Raw genomic sequence first — 17965 nt, forward strand, 5'->3', positions numbered from 1 at the left:
CTTGATTACTGGAGTTTTTTCCGTGATATTTATCTGTCTTATTTTATAAAAAAAGATGTTTGAGGGGCCGGGCGGTGGCGCTCGAGGTAAGGTGCCTGCCTTACCTGCGCTAGCCTAGGAGACGGACCGCGGTTCGATCCCCCGGCGTCCCATATGGTCCCCCAAGCCAGGAGCGACTTCTGAGCGCATAGCCAGGAGTAACCCCTGAGCGTCACCGGGTGTGGCCCAAAAACCAAAAAAAAAAAAAAAAAAAAAAAAGATGTTTGAAATGCTAGTTTTCTCAGAAAGATGTTAGAAGCTTTGGCTATTAAGTAATAGTACAAATATAAAATAGGATCTCTGCATTCTAATCACACTATTCTTTACTGTATTTCATGTTCTTATCTACACAATGGTATAACCTTTAATGCCATTCTAAAATACTGGAAGAATATATTACACATTTGAATATGAGTACATGAAAATAAAGTACTGAACAATCCTGAATGAAAGAAATAGTACTAACTCTATAAAGAAAAGAATAATTAGGAGCCAAAGCAATATCACCACAAGGAGGTCATTTTCCTTGCAAGCTAAGGACCTGGGTTCAAGCCCTGGCTCCCATATGGTCCCTGAGACTGCCAGGAATGACCCCTGAGCACAGAGCCAGAAGGAAACACTTAGTCAGATGGGGCCAAGAAAAAAAAATAAACAAATAACAAAAAAAGAAACAAAAACAATACTAAACAAAAATTAATGGTAACCAACATTGTTATATTCAACCACTGAGTTCTATTTGGATTCAGTGGTTTCCTACCAAGAGATATTATTATCAGTTAATGTTCTGAAATTATTATGGTCACAGGAGTCTCCCTGATACTCATCCTGGTCAGTTGTCCCAGTACTTTTGGTGTATCCTAACAGTGCTATGCAGTGGTCACATGATTGCCAAACTGCTAGAACTACAAGCATAAATATTTCCAGTTTTATGTGCAACTAAAGAGTCCCTGATGCACTAGATAAAACTAATTCAGAGTATATTTGTATTTGGACTGCTTTAAGCTCTCTTGTTATATTTCTTAATATGTTTTCTCAGGAATAGCACATTCAACTAAAAATTAAGAGGAAAAAAGTAAAAAAGAAGAAAAAGAACAATCAAACTAGAACTTCTGGTCTTTTAATCAGGTCATAACCTCTGTGATAAAAAATTTTTGAGTAACACACTTCCTACTTAGACCTACCAAAATAAGATCTTAAGTTGCCATCCTGAACACTACTAATGAAGGAAGTCCGACAGCATTACAGCTAGCCCTTGGGGAATCATTTCTCACAACACCAAAAAGTAATTTCCGTCATTTTGAACCATCTGGTATCCTGGATTTTAAGGATTAAGTTTCTTTGAATTAGTGCTTAAGAACATGTGTTTTGGAGTTAGCTTGGATTCAAATTTTTTTCTTCTTCTCATCTGGTCCCATCTACAACTCAGTTTACTACATTAGTAAGTAAATTGCTTGTAGGATTTTATCCCCTAATTTACTGTATTATTAAGATAATTGTAATATTGTCTTTTAAATAGGGTCTTATATGGACAAATTTTAGGATACTTATTAAATTGTTAATAGTGGTAGAGCTGTTAGTAGAAGGGTTAATCATTTATATAATTTATACTTTTATTGTTTATTAATAGCAAATATAAATTTATATTTTAAAGATATATGACTATAATGTATATAAATATTCCATATTTAGACTAATTTGATACTAGCCCTCATTAGTTAATAGGCCTTATTAATTCATTTTCTAAATTGTAGTGTATATCATTCTGTCACACACCAAAATAAAATTAGAAGCATTCTATTGAAGTGATTAACCAATCAATTCCTTAAATGGTTAAATGGTTAGATTAAAAGATCCCAATTACCTTAGTACTTTATGAAATACATTTGTGGGAGGACTTTCAATCTATCAGTACTCAGGGAACTTGGGGACAACTTCAGTAATATACAACCAATCTTGATGGTTGAATGCTGGGGAACAGTGATGTGGTGTGCTGCTTGGGTATAATTATGCTGGGAGCCACCAGAGTCATCCAGTTAGTGCTATATTAGGTGTTGTGTGTAGGACTGGGAGGTAATGCATGCCAGGAATCAAACACAGGCCTTGGCCTGCACCCTGACACATACACTAGATCCTGTCTACTAGATCACTTATTAATAAACAAAATGATCATGCTATATTGCTGTTTTACTTTATTCTATACAGTATGTAAGCATAAGAAAACTAATGTAGGAAGAACCATTATAAAATCGTATATTTTAAGATCTCAAAATGTGTATGCTATCTAATATCAGAATTAGGCACATTCTAATAATAAAACTATGATACTTTTAATATATGTATTTTGGGTTTAAAATATCAACATTTTATGTATTTACTTTACATAAGTTAAAATACTTGAGGGGTACAGCATCATATAAATTCTGTGACTGATTGCCTTAACAACAGTTTGGCTTCAGAACTGGGTCCTAACCATGCCACTGTTTCTATAAGCACTGGTTACTTTTTCCCAGATCAATCTAGTTTTGTTAATTCTGTCACCAATAGTCACAGTGCTGTTTTTTGCTTTGTATCAGTAAGCAGATCTCTTGCTCAAATAGAAGGCAATTTCATCTAGAGCATAAACAGCATTAATTTTAAGAAGGTGTGCTCCTCCCTGATTCGAGAGATCCTATATATGGCCTTCCATCCATTTCTGCCCTTTAATTAGCCCAAGCCTGCAAGAAAATCAAAGATATATTATGTCGGTTTTTTTGTTTGTTTTTTTTCTTTTGTTTTGTTTCTTGAGCCACACCCAATGACACTCAGGGGTTACTCCTGACTATGCAATCAGATATTGCTCCTGGCTTGGGGACAATATGAGAAGCCGGGATATCGAACCTCGGTCCATCCTAGGCTAGCTCGGGCAAGGCAGATGCCTTATACTTGCGCCATCGCTCCGGCCCCGTATTATGTGTTCTTATAACACCTGATCATAGCGAGGAAAGACACACTTCATAATAAAATTTATTCTTTCTTTTTGTGAGAAAAGAGTGTGGATCACACTCTGGAACTCAGAATTTACTATGAGATTCACACTTTTCATCTTCATCTGATTTCTGACTTTCAAAGGTAGCTTTACAGTAGCTTGGCTTCTTAGCATAAGATTTTTAAGTGACTTAAGACATAATAGCACTTAACCATGTACCAGTTCTTGGTACATGGACCAGTGCAACACACCTCCTTGTATTGGTATAATTACATATTCCATTTGTTTTGCTCTTCCAGTTCCACCAAAGATCTCTAACATCTCCTCGGATGTCACTGTGAATGAGGGTAGCAATGTGACCCTGGTCTGCATGGCAAATGGCCGTCCTGAACCTGTTATCACCTGGAGACACCTTACACCAACTGGTAAGCAACACTGCAGTCTTTTAAATGTTTTTAAATGTATGTCTTCCTGCTCTGAAGATTTCACTAGATCTGAAGCTTATGGCTTGTTATTAAAATATTAATAGATAATTTAGGATGTTCCCAGTCTTTTTATGTGACTTTATGATTCTCCATATTATATAGAGAGATTTTATACACTTCTCATTAGAATAACCCTCCAAAGTAATAAATGTAAATATTAAATCACTTAGTAGTATGTGATGCCATAGATTAAATTCAGATTGACTACATGCAATGCAACATCCTGCTTTCTGCATCTCCCTGGACTCTTATTCATGTAACAGGACTTAGAAGCTATCATGTCTTAAAATTTCACTCAATTAATGCACATTGTTTTGTCACTCACTAGCAATATATAAAATAATAATGAGTCAATTTGAAGATCAGCTTAAATTCACTTTCTATTAGACCCATTTTATACTTCAAACGGAAAAATTATGGAGGTTTGTTTAAAGTATGAACCTCTAGATATCATAGACACTTGTATATCTGTAGCATACAAATAAAACTATATATATATATATATATATTTTATAAATATGTGGACTTAGGATGTTCTCCACTTCCACCCACTTACTTTTTCCCAAAATAGATTTACTTTACTTAATGACTATTTACTATGAAAATTATTGATTCATATTTAAGGATATTTATCAAGAAGATTATTGCATCTATTATATCATTATATCACATGTTATAAAATCATGATATATTATATGCTACACAATTATTATAAATTTGCTATATTACATAATGGTAATAATAATAATTAATATAACATGGCATGATCATTTCATCATAAATATTATAATTTCATAATTCTCATAATCACATTTATTATAATGCTATTTTATATATTATTAATTTTATTAGATTCCTTTTAAAATGGTCAATTGCGGTTTTCCAATTTTCTACATTTTCCTAAATTGTTTATGTTTTATGATAAAGTGAATTTACATATATATTTTATTTATATTACATATGCGACATTTACTGTTCTGACATTATAAAACAGCCAAATATATGCTAATTATGTAAAAATATAGAAAATCATACATAAATGCACATTAATGAAAAGGAATTTAATTAAACTGTACAACTTACTTGCATCTTTTATGTGTTTAAGTCATACCATTTCTTAAAATAATTTAAATGTATACATTAATGTTGTTTATGATCATTATGTATTAGAAGAAATATATAAAGCAAAAAAGGGAGAAAATTACACTCAAGTTATAAAAAAGAAACAAATTTAATTCATTTTTTAAAAAAAATTATTTTGGTGTTTACTGAATAATTGTTAATATTTGCCTGTATTTAAGAAAACAGTTTGCTTGTGTTTAAGAAATAGTAATATTTCCATTCTGAATTCAAACATATTTTATTTTATTTCTTCAGTTATGATAAATTCTGAGATACTTAATTGTTGGTCTTCTCATGCTTGGATAAGTTTGGATCCACTTGGTTAACTAATAAACTTTATAATTTTAATGTACAACTGATTTGAATTCCGAATAAACACACTGTAACTTCTGGTTTCAAAAGACCAAAGATCAGGTCATATTCTCCTGAGAAAAGCAGCATTTACATCCTGTCAGAAAAGAGCCTGACTTATTGACAATCAACTGGGAATTGGTGTTCAATCAAACTATGAAGAGTGTGTTTGTCAAAACCACCCTGTCCCACTTTTGTGCAGCCTACATGCTAATTATGGCTTTCAAATTTTTCTTACAATGGGTATCAATTCCCAAAACTAAACTTTTTATCTTGTATATATCTGACCTAAATAGTCACCTGCTCAAAATCGTATTCCTTGATGCAGAAGGAATAATTTGACCTTCTATGTTCTATAAAGAAAACTAACACTAGGGAGAGAAATATTGTGAGTGTTTTTCCTTCTTTTCAAAATTGAGAAGCAGGAGGTTATTCCTTTCAACCTATAACATGAATCCTTTCTTTACTATGCCCAAAGAAAGTACTCTGCTCCCTGGGTGACAGCAAAGCTGCCTGCAACCCTTCGCCAAGTGAGAAAAAAAAAACAACAACAAAACAAAACAACAAGCTAGCTTTGTTCAATTATTAATTGTGCCTTCAACAGGACAGAGTGTGACTGCCTTACAGAGGAAATGCACCTGTAATTAGATTGATCCCACAGGGACTCAGTCCTGAAAGGGGAAAGATTCCATGAAGGTTTATGTGTACCAGAATACTTGGCATTTGAAGGCACTGGGTGGGGGTAAGGAGGTAGAAGGAAAATAATGTAAAGTATATTTTGAATATAAGGAATATTTATTACCTTGTATTCAGCTTCTTAAATTTTATTGGATCATTTACTTTTCTCATTTTATGGCCTAAAATCACCTGCAAATGTTTTTAGAGATGGACATTTAAAAAAAAAAAGGTGAATTTTTCATGGTGACAAAATCAAAGCATCTTCTTGATTTAGAAAAGATATTGCTGCATTGTGTGGTTTGTCTTTCTTTTAACAGCTTTTTATTTGGGTTTGGACTATACACCTGTTGTGTATGTAAATATTTTAGGGGATTATTATTATCACCCTGATCGGTGATTGTGCCCTACCCTAGGGTGTGACCTGGCATTCTGCCCCCACCCTAGGGTGGTACCTGATTCTGCTTCCACCATTGGGTGGTACCTGATTCTGGGGGATAAAAACAAGGGTCTGTGAAAGGCGAGAGGGTTTTGGCTGGAGCTTATGCTGACTCTTTGGACTTCAGTCTTGTCCACCGAATAAAGCTAATATTTCCACAAGCCTAACTGTCTGCAAGCTGTTTGCCCGCCCTTTCACCTCAGAACCGTCTGCTGGACAGGGTGGCAGACGCGTGCTCCGAGCTGGAGGGGAAAGACCTCATCCTCCATCCCTCCATCAGTCAACCTCTTCAGGGGCTGACTTGCAACATACACCCACTGAGTTCATGGCTTAATCATAGCTCTGTGCTCAGGGATCTCTCCTAACAGTACTTGGAGGACGATATGCAGTGGCAGATTGAATGAGGGTGGCTGCATGCAAGTAACTTCCCCAAGTCCCTTTGTTATCTCTCGGACCCCAAGTTTGCCTTTCTTTGTTTCCCATTTCTTTTTTCATTATTCTTTGATTATAGTGAAAAAATATATAGTGAATATCTAGTAAAATTTATATATGACATATGTTTTCATTGAATATGACCTATTTTATGCCTTAAGTTATAGTTTCATAGTCCTATAACTTTCAAAGAAAACAATACAATAACATGATTTTTCTATAGTGTTTTATCTCCCTTCAGAAATCAATGTTGCTCCCATTTTCATTTGACTTTGTTCCTAAATCTTTCTCTTCATATTCCAAAGGAAATCCCTCAAGTGTGAATCTTGTGGGATCAAAATTTCTCAGAGTTAAAGAGAATATTTTTATGCATGCCATTTTTACAAAAATAATTTATAGCCTCAGTAACTTTCTGTAACTGAAATTTCAAAAGACACACTGAAGATTTAGGCTTTAAGATTGTATACAACTTAGTGTGTTCTGTTCAATTACCTTCTTAAAATCATAAACCAGAATTGACATCAGTAGAATTTAGAGATTTAACTTAGATATATTTAATATATTGGTGGGGGTCTATGAGAAAAGATTGTCCTATAAAAAGCTGAGGACTCCAGAGGTCTGAACCTCTATTTCTCAATGGATTTTGGGTTTTAATAATTTGATTGGAGATTAATTAAATATTTTCTAAGTTTGAATTTTTCTTGATAGTACATTTAAACTCTGTTCTACTGATAGTTTTATAACGAACACTATTATTACTGTTTCCTTCCTAAACTCTATCCACATTTTTTGGGAAAAGATCTATAATATTAAAATAAATTTGTAATTCTAAATTTAATTTCAGAGTACATTTTGTGAGTTTATCATAGTAGTCTTCACATTCAACATAGAAAATATAGTTTATGTTGTAAGTGTTAGAACTTCCCCTCTAGGTTGGAGCTGTGGCGCAGATGTAGGATGTTTATCTTGCATGCGGCTGACCTAGGACGGGCTGCAGTTCGATCCCCTAGCATCCCATATGGTCCCCCAAAGACAAGAACAATTTCTGAGTGGATAGTTGGGTGTGATCGCTGAGCATCACCGGGTGTGGCACAAAAACAAAAACAAAAACAAAAACAAAAACAAAAAAAGAACTTTTCCTGGGGTTGTATTTATAAACATTGCAAAAGATTCTATTATTCTGATCTCATTTTATATGTATATAAAATAAAAAAAACTGTGGTCAAGTTAACATAAAGTGGCAATTTTTAACAAAAATTGTAGTTCTACCTGTTCTATTGTTTTTTCATTTATTTTATTATTTGTTTACTATTCACATTATTTTCTTTACAAGACAAGAAAAATAAAGAAAAAATGTGTGCTCTCTTTACACTTTAATGTCTTACTCAGATTGGTTTTTAAATATGCATAACATGTAAGTATAGAACTAAATTCAGATTAATCTTGTTCTTCATCTCACAATTTATTTGCTTGGCACAAAAACTTATAGAATCCTCACCCTTTAAAAGGACAGAATATAGAACAAGTACAGACATGGTCTCTGAACAAATGGAGCTTATAGTTCACCTCAAAAGCAAGGTATTAGACTAAAATTGCATGAATAACCATTTAATTAGATTTATACAGTAAGAGGGAAAATTATAGCATTAAATAAAATAATAAAACAGGACCATATAGAGAAATCTGCAAAGCCGTAAAGCTCCCCCAGGGGAGCTTCTTGGATATTTCAGGGATGAATGAGACTTTGCCAAAAAATAGAAAAGGAATGAAACTTCCAGGAATAGGAAAGGAATATATAATAGTGTGTTTAAGAATTCAGCCCAGTATTTTTATATGAAGCCATAATGTTAGTGTTTAGTTATGATAAGTTTCTTTTTAATATTTAAAGTTCATTTCTAGTATATTTTTTCTTTTACTATTTAATATTCCTGTTTTTTTCTTTATCCAACAAGCAGAAAAATTATAAAAAAATCTTGCTTTCTGTATTTTCTTTTTGCTAACTTATATGCTACTTTAAGATACCAATAGATACTAGTAATATATTTACCCAATATAGTAATTGTATTGAGTTATTTAGATGTTATTAGAAAAAATTAAGAGTATAAGGATAGGAGAGACAGTACAGCAGGTCAGATTTGCTTTGCAAGCAGACAATCTTCAATATCCAGCACACATATGGTTTCCTGAGTTACCAGGAGTGACTTCTTAATACAGAATAGTAGTAAGCCCTTGTCACAGTTGGTGTGATCTAAATACAAACAAACAAACAAAAAGTCATAAAGAATTGTAAGAAAAAATTTAAAAAATAACCACATAATTAATGGCTACCAAATCTTAAATGTATTTCTTTACAATTAGTCCAAATATCTTGTGTTTGATGATATTTAAAAAATAGTTAACTAAATTTTTATTAAGTTACTTTGAGACTAAAATCAGCTTCCTATTTTCTCTTTTTGTTTATTATTACATATTAATTATGGTGTGTTAAGTTGAGCAGCAGTTTTCTATGACTGGGTTCTGTAGAACTTATACCAAATTTTCAGGCTACATCTTAAGATATCCACATTCAGAAACAGAGGGGTTTTTTGTTACTTATACATAAACTGATCCCAGCTCACTATTCAAGATAATTTTCCCAGACAAAGTAGTGTCTGTTGATTTCTAATCTGGCACCTGTTTGGATGATTGCAGGTCTTAGAACAACTCAATCAAGGCAAAGGCACTAGCATTCTGTTCTTCAAGGGACTACTAGTGTCTGAATTGAGAAGATTGAGTTCTGTCTGCAACTAATCTCTCTACTATGATCCTGTCCAATGCATCCAAATATTTTCCTGTACATGGGCCTCTTCCAGTCTTTCCTTCTCATAACTCCCCACAAGTTCTACTAGTAGTCTCTTGCATAAGCCATTATTTATGTGATTTTTCACGTGTGCAGCCTTTAAAATATGCTGGAAGCACCCAGGGGGTCAGATGGCCCAGGTTGAAAAGCAAGTCAGAATCTTTTAGTGGCAGGATGCCTGGTAGGTGAAAACAATCCAGTAACCTGCCCCAGGATTGGATAAAGCAAGGCTATATTACATTGCCTAGAGATAGAAGCAGAGAGGAACCTCCATTAGATGGAGGCCATGAGTTGAGATCACTCAGCTCTTCACAAGATCCATATTGCTTCTCCAGCTAGGGCTGACTTCATGCCCATGGGGAATCATTAGCTAGTTACCTAGTTTCTACTCTTATCAGACAGAAACTATTTGATTGCCTTAAGCACGCAGGCATGCTGATTATTAGCAGAGTGATAACTTTGGTTACTGGTGTCTATCCTGCAGCCCAGAGTTTTGTGGCTCTTTTGAAAAAGCTTTTATCTTTATAGTGTATGTACTCTCTGTCACAACCTCCCTCTGTCTTATTAGTAATTAGTGTTTCATAGGTATAGCAGGTTATTTCATTTACAATTAAATTTTCTGATCCTCCCTAACACTTCTTGCCCATGCAGGCACTGATCGTCTAGCTATATGTTTCCTTTTCCAGGCCTATACTTCACTTTGTTCATCGTTTAGCTAAACAGAGAAAAGAGGAAAGACTAGTCTTGAGCTATGTGACACCTTGCAGGAATCACCTTGGAATCTTCCTAAGAAACAGCTTAATAAATATGCCACAGCTAGTATTTAAGCCACATTATAAGCATTGTCCTATGTGTTGACATTAAGGTCGGTTGAAAGATTGTACAAATAGTCTAACACAAAGAAACACCACAATGTGCATGATAATTACCAAATGCTGTATTATTGTTACATGTATTAATTTTCATTCTACCGTAGAGATCCATAGATAGCTTAGAGAAGTATAATTATTATTTGGATAAATTGATTGATCTTTTCTTGTCAAGGTTTTGCCATCAATAGTTTTAGCATCATCATGGAGCTTTATAGAAATGCAGACATTTGGTCCCATTCTATAAATCCACTAAATCAGAATCTAAATTTTATTCAAGTCCCCAAGTTTTTTTTTGTGTGTGTGTTTTTTTTTTACGCATTAAACTACAAAACGACCTGAAAGGTACACAGAGGGTTTTGCAGAGAAAGCTGTTTCCTTTGTATTTGAGTTATAGAAATCTAAGAAGTTTCCCTCACTTTCCTACCTCCTGGTTAAATTAAATTTTATTTCTAGGCCTATTCCTTCAGTGTACTCATACCAAGAAAACAGTAAGTAATAAACTAGCTTAGGAATAGGACTGGGTTAACAGCTGAATATTTATCAATTGGGTAGAAGAGCATCTGATGTTTTATCTTACATGTAGATGCTGTTGCTAAATATTGCAACCAAAATGTAACCTAGTCTATGAACAAATAATGCCTGAATGACAGTAGCCACTTTTCTCATCATCTTTTATAATGGCTTTATCTGCAAAATGTAGACAATGATATGTGCCCTGCCAGCCTCAAGCTGTTGCTTTGAGGAATGAAATGAGATAATGACTGTGAAAGTAGTTTGAAAATGTGAAGTTTTCAACAAATGTAAGGGATTAAGAGGAAGAATAACTTGATAAAAGGAATACATTATTTTAATGCTGCATATTGAACCTAAGGCTTCACACGTGTAAAGCATGTACTCTACCACAGATCCACTTGCTACTCAAAATGTGCATGTGCTCTACCACTGAAACCCTTGCTACTCAACAGACTTTACAATAAGAAAAAATGGGTCCTGACCTCAATTTTACGTCGTTTACTCTTGAGAGATGTGGGGTAATATACTTAAACTCTACTTTCCATCTATAAACTATTGATAATATAATGCCTGATTATCTAGGAGAATTCCAGTGCTTGTTTCAAATGATATTGATGAGCACAACGTGCCAATGATAAAGCATTTTTCAAGTCTTTATTTTTATAATCTTAGATTTTTTTAAAATAAACATAGATTTAAATTAAAGTGGTCATGTTTGCTATATAGCAGACAAAAACTGTCTGCAAAATGATGAACTCTTTTGTTTGACAAAAATCAATAATAAAATCTCACACTCTATTTGAAAGTAGATGACATGTTCAATGAGGTGGTTTTCTGGAACTATCCAGAAACCTCAAGTAAAATTAGAAGCTGCTTGATTTATTTATTTTTATAATTGGTTAAAGAAGATATATTTCAGAGCATGATGAGTAACTGGTCTTCTGAAGATATAGAAGCAGGACAAATAATTTCAGGGACTCTTTTCTAAAGCATTAGCTCATGGGGTGATCTTCATACCAGCAATATCAGCCTCACCAGCAAGTTAGTTATAAAAGCACATTATTAGTACCCCGCATCAAACATATATAAATGATAACACTAGATTTGAAATCCAATAATTTGTAGTTTATAAGGCCTACAAGTGGTTTTGATGCACAATAAGTTCAGAGCATTTTCCACTAAAGAAAATAATCTTTTGGAGATATAGTTGCGGATTGTATAATTTTTAACATTTACAGAACTATTTTAACAGCACAACCATAAAAAGTGCTGGTTTCTAAGTCATTCTAGAGCAATAGATTATCTATTGATTACTATGCTAAAAATATTGATATGCTATCACAATTTTTGTTCTGATTTTATCTGTTTTATGAAGAGATTTAGAAATATTGATTATAAAAAACACCATATTTTTTCTACTTTCTGATATTGTTAAAGGCTAACATCACATAAAATGTGCATTCATTCCTAAAATTTTATTCTTCTTTAGGCATATTTTTTCAAATTTTTCCAGTACACTGAGCTGAAATTAATTATATTAAAATTAAAAAATCTCAAGGTAATTTAAATGGACACTCTTCAACAAGACATGCCAGTAAAATTAACCCTGAATCAGATAAGAAACATTTGCAAAACAGACTCCTGATAAAAAAATCTTACTACTTTCATCTTGTTCATTTTATAGATAAAATCAGGTATTTCTGTAAACTGATCAACAATTTGAAGGCCCAGGCGGCTCAATAAAGTCACATGATTGTTCGTTTGTGACTGTCTAATGTTGACTAAAGTGTTAATATCTGATTAATGGAAGAGAAAAGGAGTAAAAACCTTTAATAATTCAGTGGGCAAATATCAATGCAAATCAGATCTAATTCTTCAAGGTATTCTAGTAATAAAAACTGAAATGTCAGTTTTTGAGTGACATCAGTCTTTTTAGAATATTTTTCTAGCTTAGTCACTGAGGCTTTGTTATGCTTTGCCTGTGGGAAGATGGATCCAGATTAGAGAATATGGGATTTGAAAGACAGGTGGGAAAAATGGATAGCAAGTTAGACTTCATAGTATAATGAAAGAAATGATTTATGTTTTAAACTCCTTGTCATTTACAAAATGATAAATAAAAAATCATGTGAAAAATTATTGAAAATGTATTCAATCAATAAAGTTTATTTGGAAAAATAAAATAAGACATAAAAAAACAAAAAGCATTTCTTTACTCAATTACTAAAATTGTAGATGAAATAAATAAAACAAAAATTAAATTTTAGACTACAGTGCCAATTAAAGAAAGAAGAAGAGCCTATGTATCTTTGGTGAGTTGTATGATAAAGAATATATATAGATGTTAGTGGTATATATGTTGCTATTCAACAACTATTCAACGTTTTAATAAAACATACCTAAAATTACTATTTTGCTTCAATATAATTTTACTATTTTTCCAGATTACATCATAGTTCAAAAGTCATTCCAAATAAAACTTAAAGTGTTGAGAATTTGTTGTTTATATGTATGTATAGAGCAGTAGGTGTTGAGCAAACTGGAATCTAAATAGCTTAAGGAGACATGAGAGAAGATAAGAATATTCTTCTTGTTCCATTAAGAAAATACATAATTTTCTAGTAACAAAGTTATAGTAACTATTCTTACAGCAATTCTCACTTTTACAAATACAATTATTTTGGGGGTGTTCGGGCCACACCTGTTCGATGTTCAGGGGTTACTTGTGGCTAAGCGCTCAGAAATTGCCCCTGGCTTGGGGGGACCATATGGGATGCCGGTGGATCGAACTGCGGTCCTACCTTGGTTAGTGCTTGCAAGGCAGACACCTTACCTCTAGCGCCACCTCGCCGGCCCCTACAAATACAATTTTTAAAATAGTTAAATAAACTCACTGTTTACTTTTAAATGTAACTACAGTGGATTAATCAGCTTGATAAACGACCTTAAGAAACAGAAATTTGGGCCCGGGGATAGCACAGCGGCGTTTGCCTTGCAAGCAGCCGATCCAGGACCAAAGGTGGTTGGTTCGAATCCTGGTGTCCTATATGGTCCCCCGTGCCTGCCAGGAGCTATTTCTGAGCAGACAGCCAGGAGTAACCCCTGAGCACCGCTGGGTGTGACCCAAAAACTAAAAAAAAAAAAAAAAAAAAAAAAAAACAGAAATTTGTACTGCTAATATAACCCTAAGTGGTAAAACTTGTGGTAGGCCATGAGTTTTGTTCCTACACCATATCACCATTCCAGAATCACTAAGAGTATACCACTCCCATAATCCATTGAGCATTACCACATTTAACCCCTTGATAGCAGATTTTTTTCACAGTTATGAAAGCTCTCTCTATATAAATGGTATTAATATGGTGAGGTTCTGGTGAAAGTTCCTTCAGATTTCAAATGATGGCATCTCTGTGCTTATCTTATCTTTTCCTTATGTATATCTTATATGTGAATGGGAAAGAGAGGAAGGACCAGAGAAGAAGGGTTTAGAGAAGAAAATAAGCAAGACTGGTTTCTGATTTATTTCTGGTTTATTCTTTTAAGGGCGCTTGTCCCACAATAAAGTCTCTGTTCATGACTTCATTTAATTTTAAATATTGGGGCAGGACTTATAGCACAGCAGTAGGGTGTTGGCCTTGGACACTGCCAACCCAGGAAGGACCTGGGTTTGATCCCTGGCATTCCATATGGTCCCCAGAGCTTGCCAGTAGCGATTTCTGAACACAGAGCCAGAAGTAACCCACCAGTGTGGCCCAACACAAATAAATAAATAAATAAATAAATAAATAAATAAATAAATAAATAAATAAATAAATTTAAATAGCTTTCATATTTTCCAATCTAAATCTATCACAGTGGGTGTGAATACATCCACATAAAAGTTTTGGGATTCATTTTATAGTGTATAATGTCTAATTTCATGATGCTACCCAAACTCAAGGCTCTCCTTCTCTGTACTATTGTACATTTCTATGCCATCAATTGGAGTCTATCCTTGGTATTTTAGTACTACCATACAATTTTAATTTCTGTGGCTTTGTAGTTTGATTTAAAATTAGTTTATGTGATATTTGCCATCTTCTTTTCTCTCAGAATTACTTTATCAATTTGGAAAATATTGTATTTCCACAAAAATTTTGTAGCATTGGTTTTAAGGCCTTAATAAGTATTTTTATTAGGGATTGTATTGAATTACAATGTTTTATAGAATAATTTTAGCAATGAAAATGCTTCTGCTCTGTGTATATGTAATATATTTTCCTAATGTCCTTTGTTTTGATCAATACTGACTTATTATTTGTTGATATATAAAATTCCATTTCTTTTAAGTTGATACCTCAGAAATTGACTTTTTAAAACATCAGTATAAGGATTATATTATTGACTTCTCTTCTAGTCAATATGTGCATTTAGAAATATAACCATTTTTGTACTAATTTTATATCTTGCTTTTTTCTGTATTTGTTTATTATTTCTTAGCAAATTTAGTGGTCTTTAAGGTTTCCTATGTATATCACATTATCAATAATTAATAAAATTTTAATTTTAATATTATTATGCAAATGAATTTTACAAGCTTTTAATTGTGTATCCAAATAATTGCTCAAGATGGTAGAACTCGTGCTATTAAGTCTTGGACAAAAAAGATTGACAGTTCAAATACAAGAGCAAGAGGACACAATGCTGTTCAGAACTTGAGGTGCTGAGGTTTACCCTGACTACATTTTCAGTGCTATGAAGCTTCCAGGGCTGCACCCAGGAATATTTGTGGTACCATGTGGTTCCAGGGGTCAAATTAGGGTCAATTGTATGCCAGGCATATAACTTAACACTTTCTCTTATTTTGGCTCTAATTACTTTCTTATCTGATGACTGTTGTGACAACTACCAAAAATAAACTATATTGATAATGGTGAGAATATTGGCTTATTGCTTTGTGCCTGATCATAGAAGCTAGCTTTCAGTATTACATCATTTCATATGATACTGGCTTTGAATTTTTTTGCATTGGTCATTAGTCTCTCAAAACATACCTTCCATCCTTATTCTTTTGAGAGTTTTATAATCTAAAATGGCTACTGAATCTTGAATGTTCTCTGCATCTATGAGTATAGCCATATTATTTTAGTGTGGTTTATTATATTAATTTATTTGCATATTGTAATCATTCTTATATTCTTGAAATGAATTCCACTTGATCATAGTGGAATTTTATATATTTTTGTATATTGTTTCTTAAGATTTTTTGAGAAACTTCACATTGCTTTGCATTAGGATGTTAAAAGTTATATTTTTTTCATAATATATACATCTAATTTTAATAGTCAATAATCTTGGCTTAAAGAACAAGTTATGATGGATTTCCATACATACTCCATTTTTACAAGAGCTTAAGTAGGCTAAGTAATAAGTTCTCTTTGAAATTTTGGTCAAACTCATTAGTGAACCCATTTGGGTCCTAGTTTTTTTTTTTTTAATATAAAGTCTTTATTTAAGAATCATGATTACAAGCATGATTGTAGTTGGGTTTTAATCATAAACAGAACAGTGCAATATTCCTACCACCAATACCCCCTCAATATAAAAAGCATTGGTTCTGGCTTTTTATAACAGATAAGTGTTTTTTTTTCTTTCTTTTTTCTTTTTTATTTCTTTTTTGGGTTTTGGATCACACCCAGCAGCACTCAGGGGTTATTCCTGGATCTACACTCAGAAATCGCTCCTGGCAGGCTCGAGGGACCATATGGGATGCCAGGATTCGAACCACTGTCTTTCTGCATCCAAGGCAAATGCCCTACCTCCATGCTATCTCTCGGCCCCACAGATAAGATTTTTAATTAGTTTCATTTCATTACTCATGATTAGTCTGGTAAGATTTTCTACTTTCCTCTGATTCAGTCTTGTGAGAGTGTATGATTCTAAAAATGTACCTATTTCTTCTAGATTTTACAGCTTAGTGGAATAAAGTTGTTTATAGTAACTTTTATGAGCATTTCTATTCCTTTAATATATGTATAATGATATATATAAGTACATTGATCTCTATTTTTACTTCATTATGGTTCATCTGAGTATTTTTTCTATTTTCTACTGAGTTTAAGGAAGGGATTTTCAATTTCATTGCTAAGAAAATAATTAAATATGGGGCCGGCAAGGTGGCACTAGAGGTAAGCTGTCTGCCTTGCAAGCACTAGCCAAGGAAGGGCGGTGGTTCGATCCCCCGGCGTCCCATATGGTCCCCCCAAGCCAGGGGCAATTTCTGAGCGCTTAGCAGGGAGTAACACCTGTGCATCAAATGGGTGTGGCTCAAAAAACAAAATAATAATAATAATAATTAAATAGTAAAACACCTTAATTTGCATACCTATTCATAGTTGAGTTTTAGATGTACAATGTTTGCACCAAATCCACCACCAGTATCAATTTCCCTCTACAAGTGTCACCAAATTTTCTTCCTTCTCCAAACCTGGCTCCTTGACAAGCACATGTTTGAGTTTGGTTGTTGTAGTTTGGATATCATGCTTACAGTATTGTTGGTTCTATAATACATATACACACATATATGTTATATATATAAAACTCTATACTGTTGAAGTGCTTTGGCCCATTTTATTGTTGTTTATTTTATTTAAATACCATGGATTATGAAATAGCTTATAATACAGTTGTTTTAGAAATTCAATCTTCTAATACCAATCCCACTATCAGAGTGAACTTTTCTCTACAAATGTCTCCAGATTCCCACTCAACTCCCCAAAAACCCTTAGCAGGAAATTGCTAGAGTCTGGACTAGAAGAATAAGACTTCACAACTAAAATAAAGTTTAATATTTTAATCCATCTGCCAAAAAGGCCCCCACACTAGCTTGCTAGGATCATCTCCTGAAGGAGATGAACCCCATCCAAGGTCATGAGGAAGATTATATAGAGAAAGACTATAGGGAGGTTCCAACTTTCTGTTGATATTTTAAAATGACTGTCTATTGTATAGTGATACCTTTTTACTACTCCCTAGTCCTTCCTTGATAGCTTATCTGGTATGGCCAGGTAGCTTGGGGCAGTGTCTATGGAAATAGGCTTGTAAAGACCTACACCATGTGGTTCTTACAAAATGGTGTCTCTCCCTACCAGAACCTGAGAAGCCTGCTATGTGACCTTTGCAAAATGGTGCCCCTCCTTGTTTAGAACCCAGATCCCAACAGAAATAATAAATTTGCTACATTGTTTATTATAC

The 17965-nt window shown here is 33.5% G+C and overlaps 1 protein-coding gene across 2 annotated transcripts in view; it reads left to right on the forward strand.

Annotated features, from left to right (window-relative positions):
* LSAMP (limbic system associated membrane protein) overlaps positions 1-17965 on the forward strand; it is a 697625-nt gene that overhangs the window by 429196 nt on the left and 250464 nt on the right. For both annotated transcript variants that reach the window (XM_049785794.1, XM_049785793.1), the window contains exon 3: positions 3304-3429. In XM_049785794.1, coding sequence (XP_049641751.1) covers positions 3304-3429 — 126 coding nt within the window. The remainder of the gene's footprint in view (positions 1-3303; positions 3430-17965) is intronic.

This window comes from Suncus etruscus, chromosome 13 (genome assembly GCF_024139225.1).
Source record: "Suncus etruscus isolate mSunEtr1 chromosome 13, mSunEtr1.pri.cur, whole genome shotgun sequence".
NCBI classification, from domain to species: Eukaryota; Metazoa; Chordata; class Mammalia; order Eulipotyphla; family Soricidae; genus Suncus; species Suncus etruscus.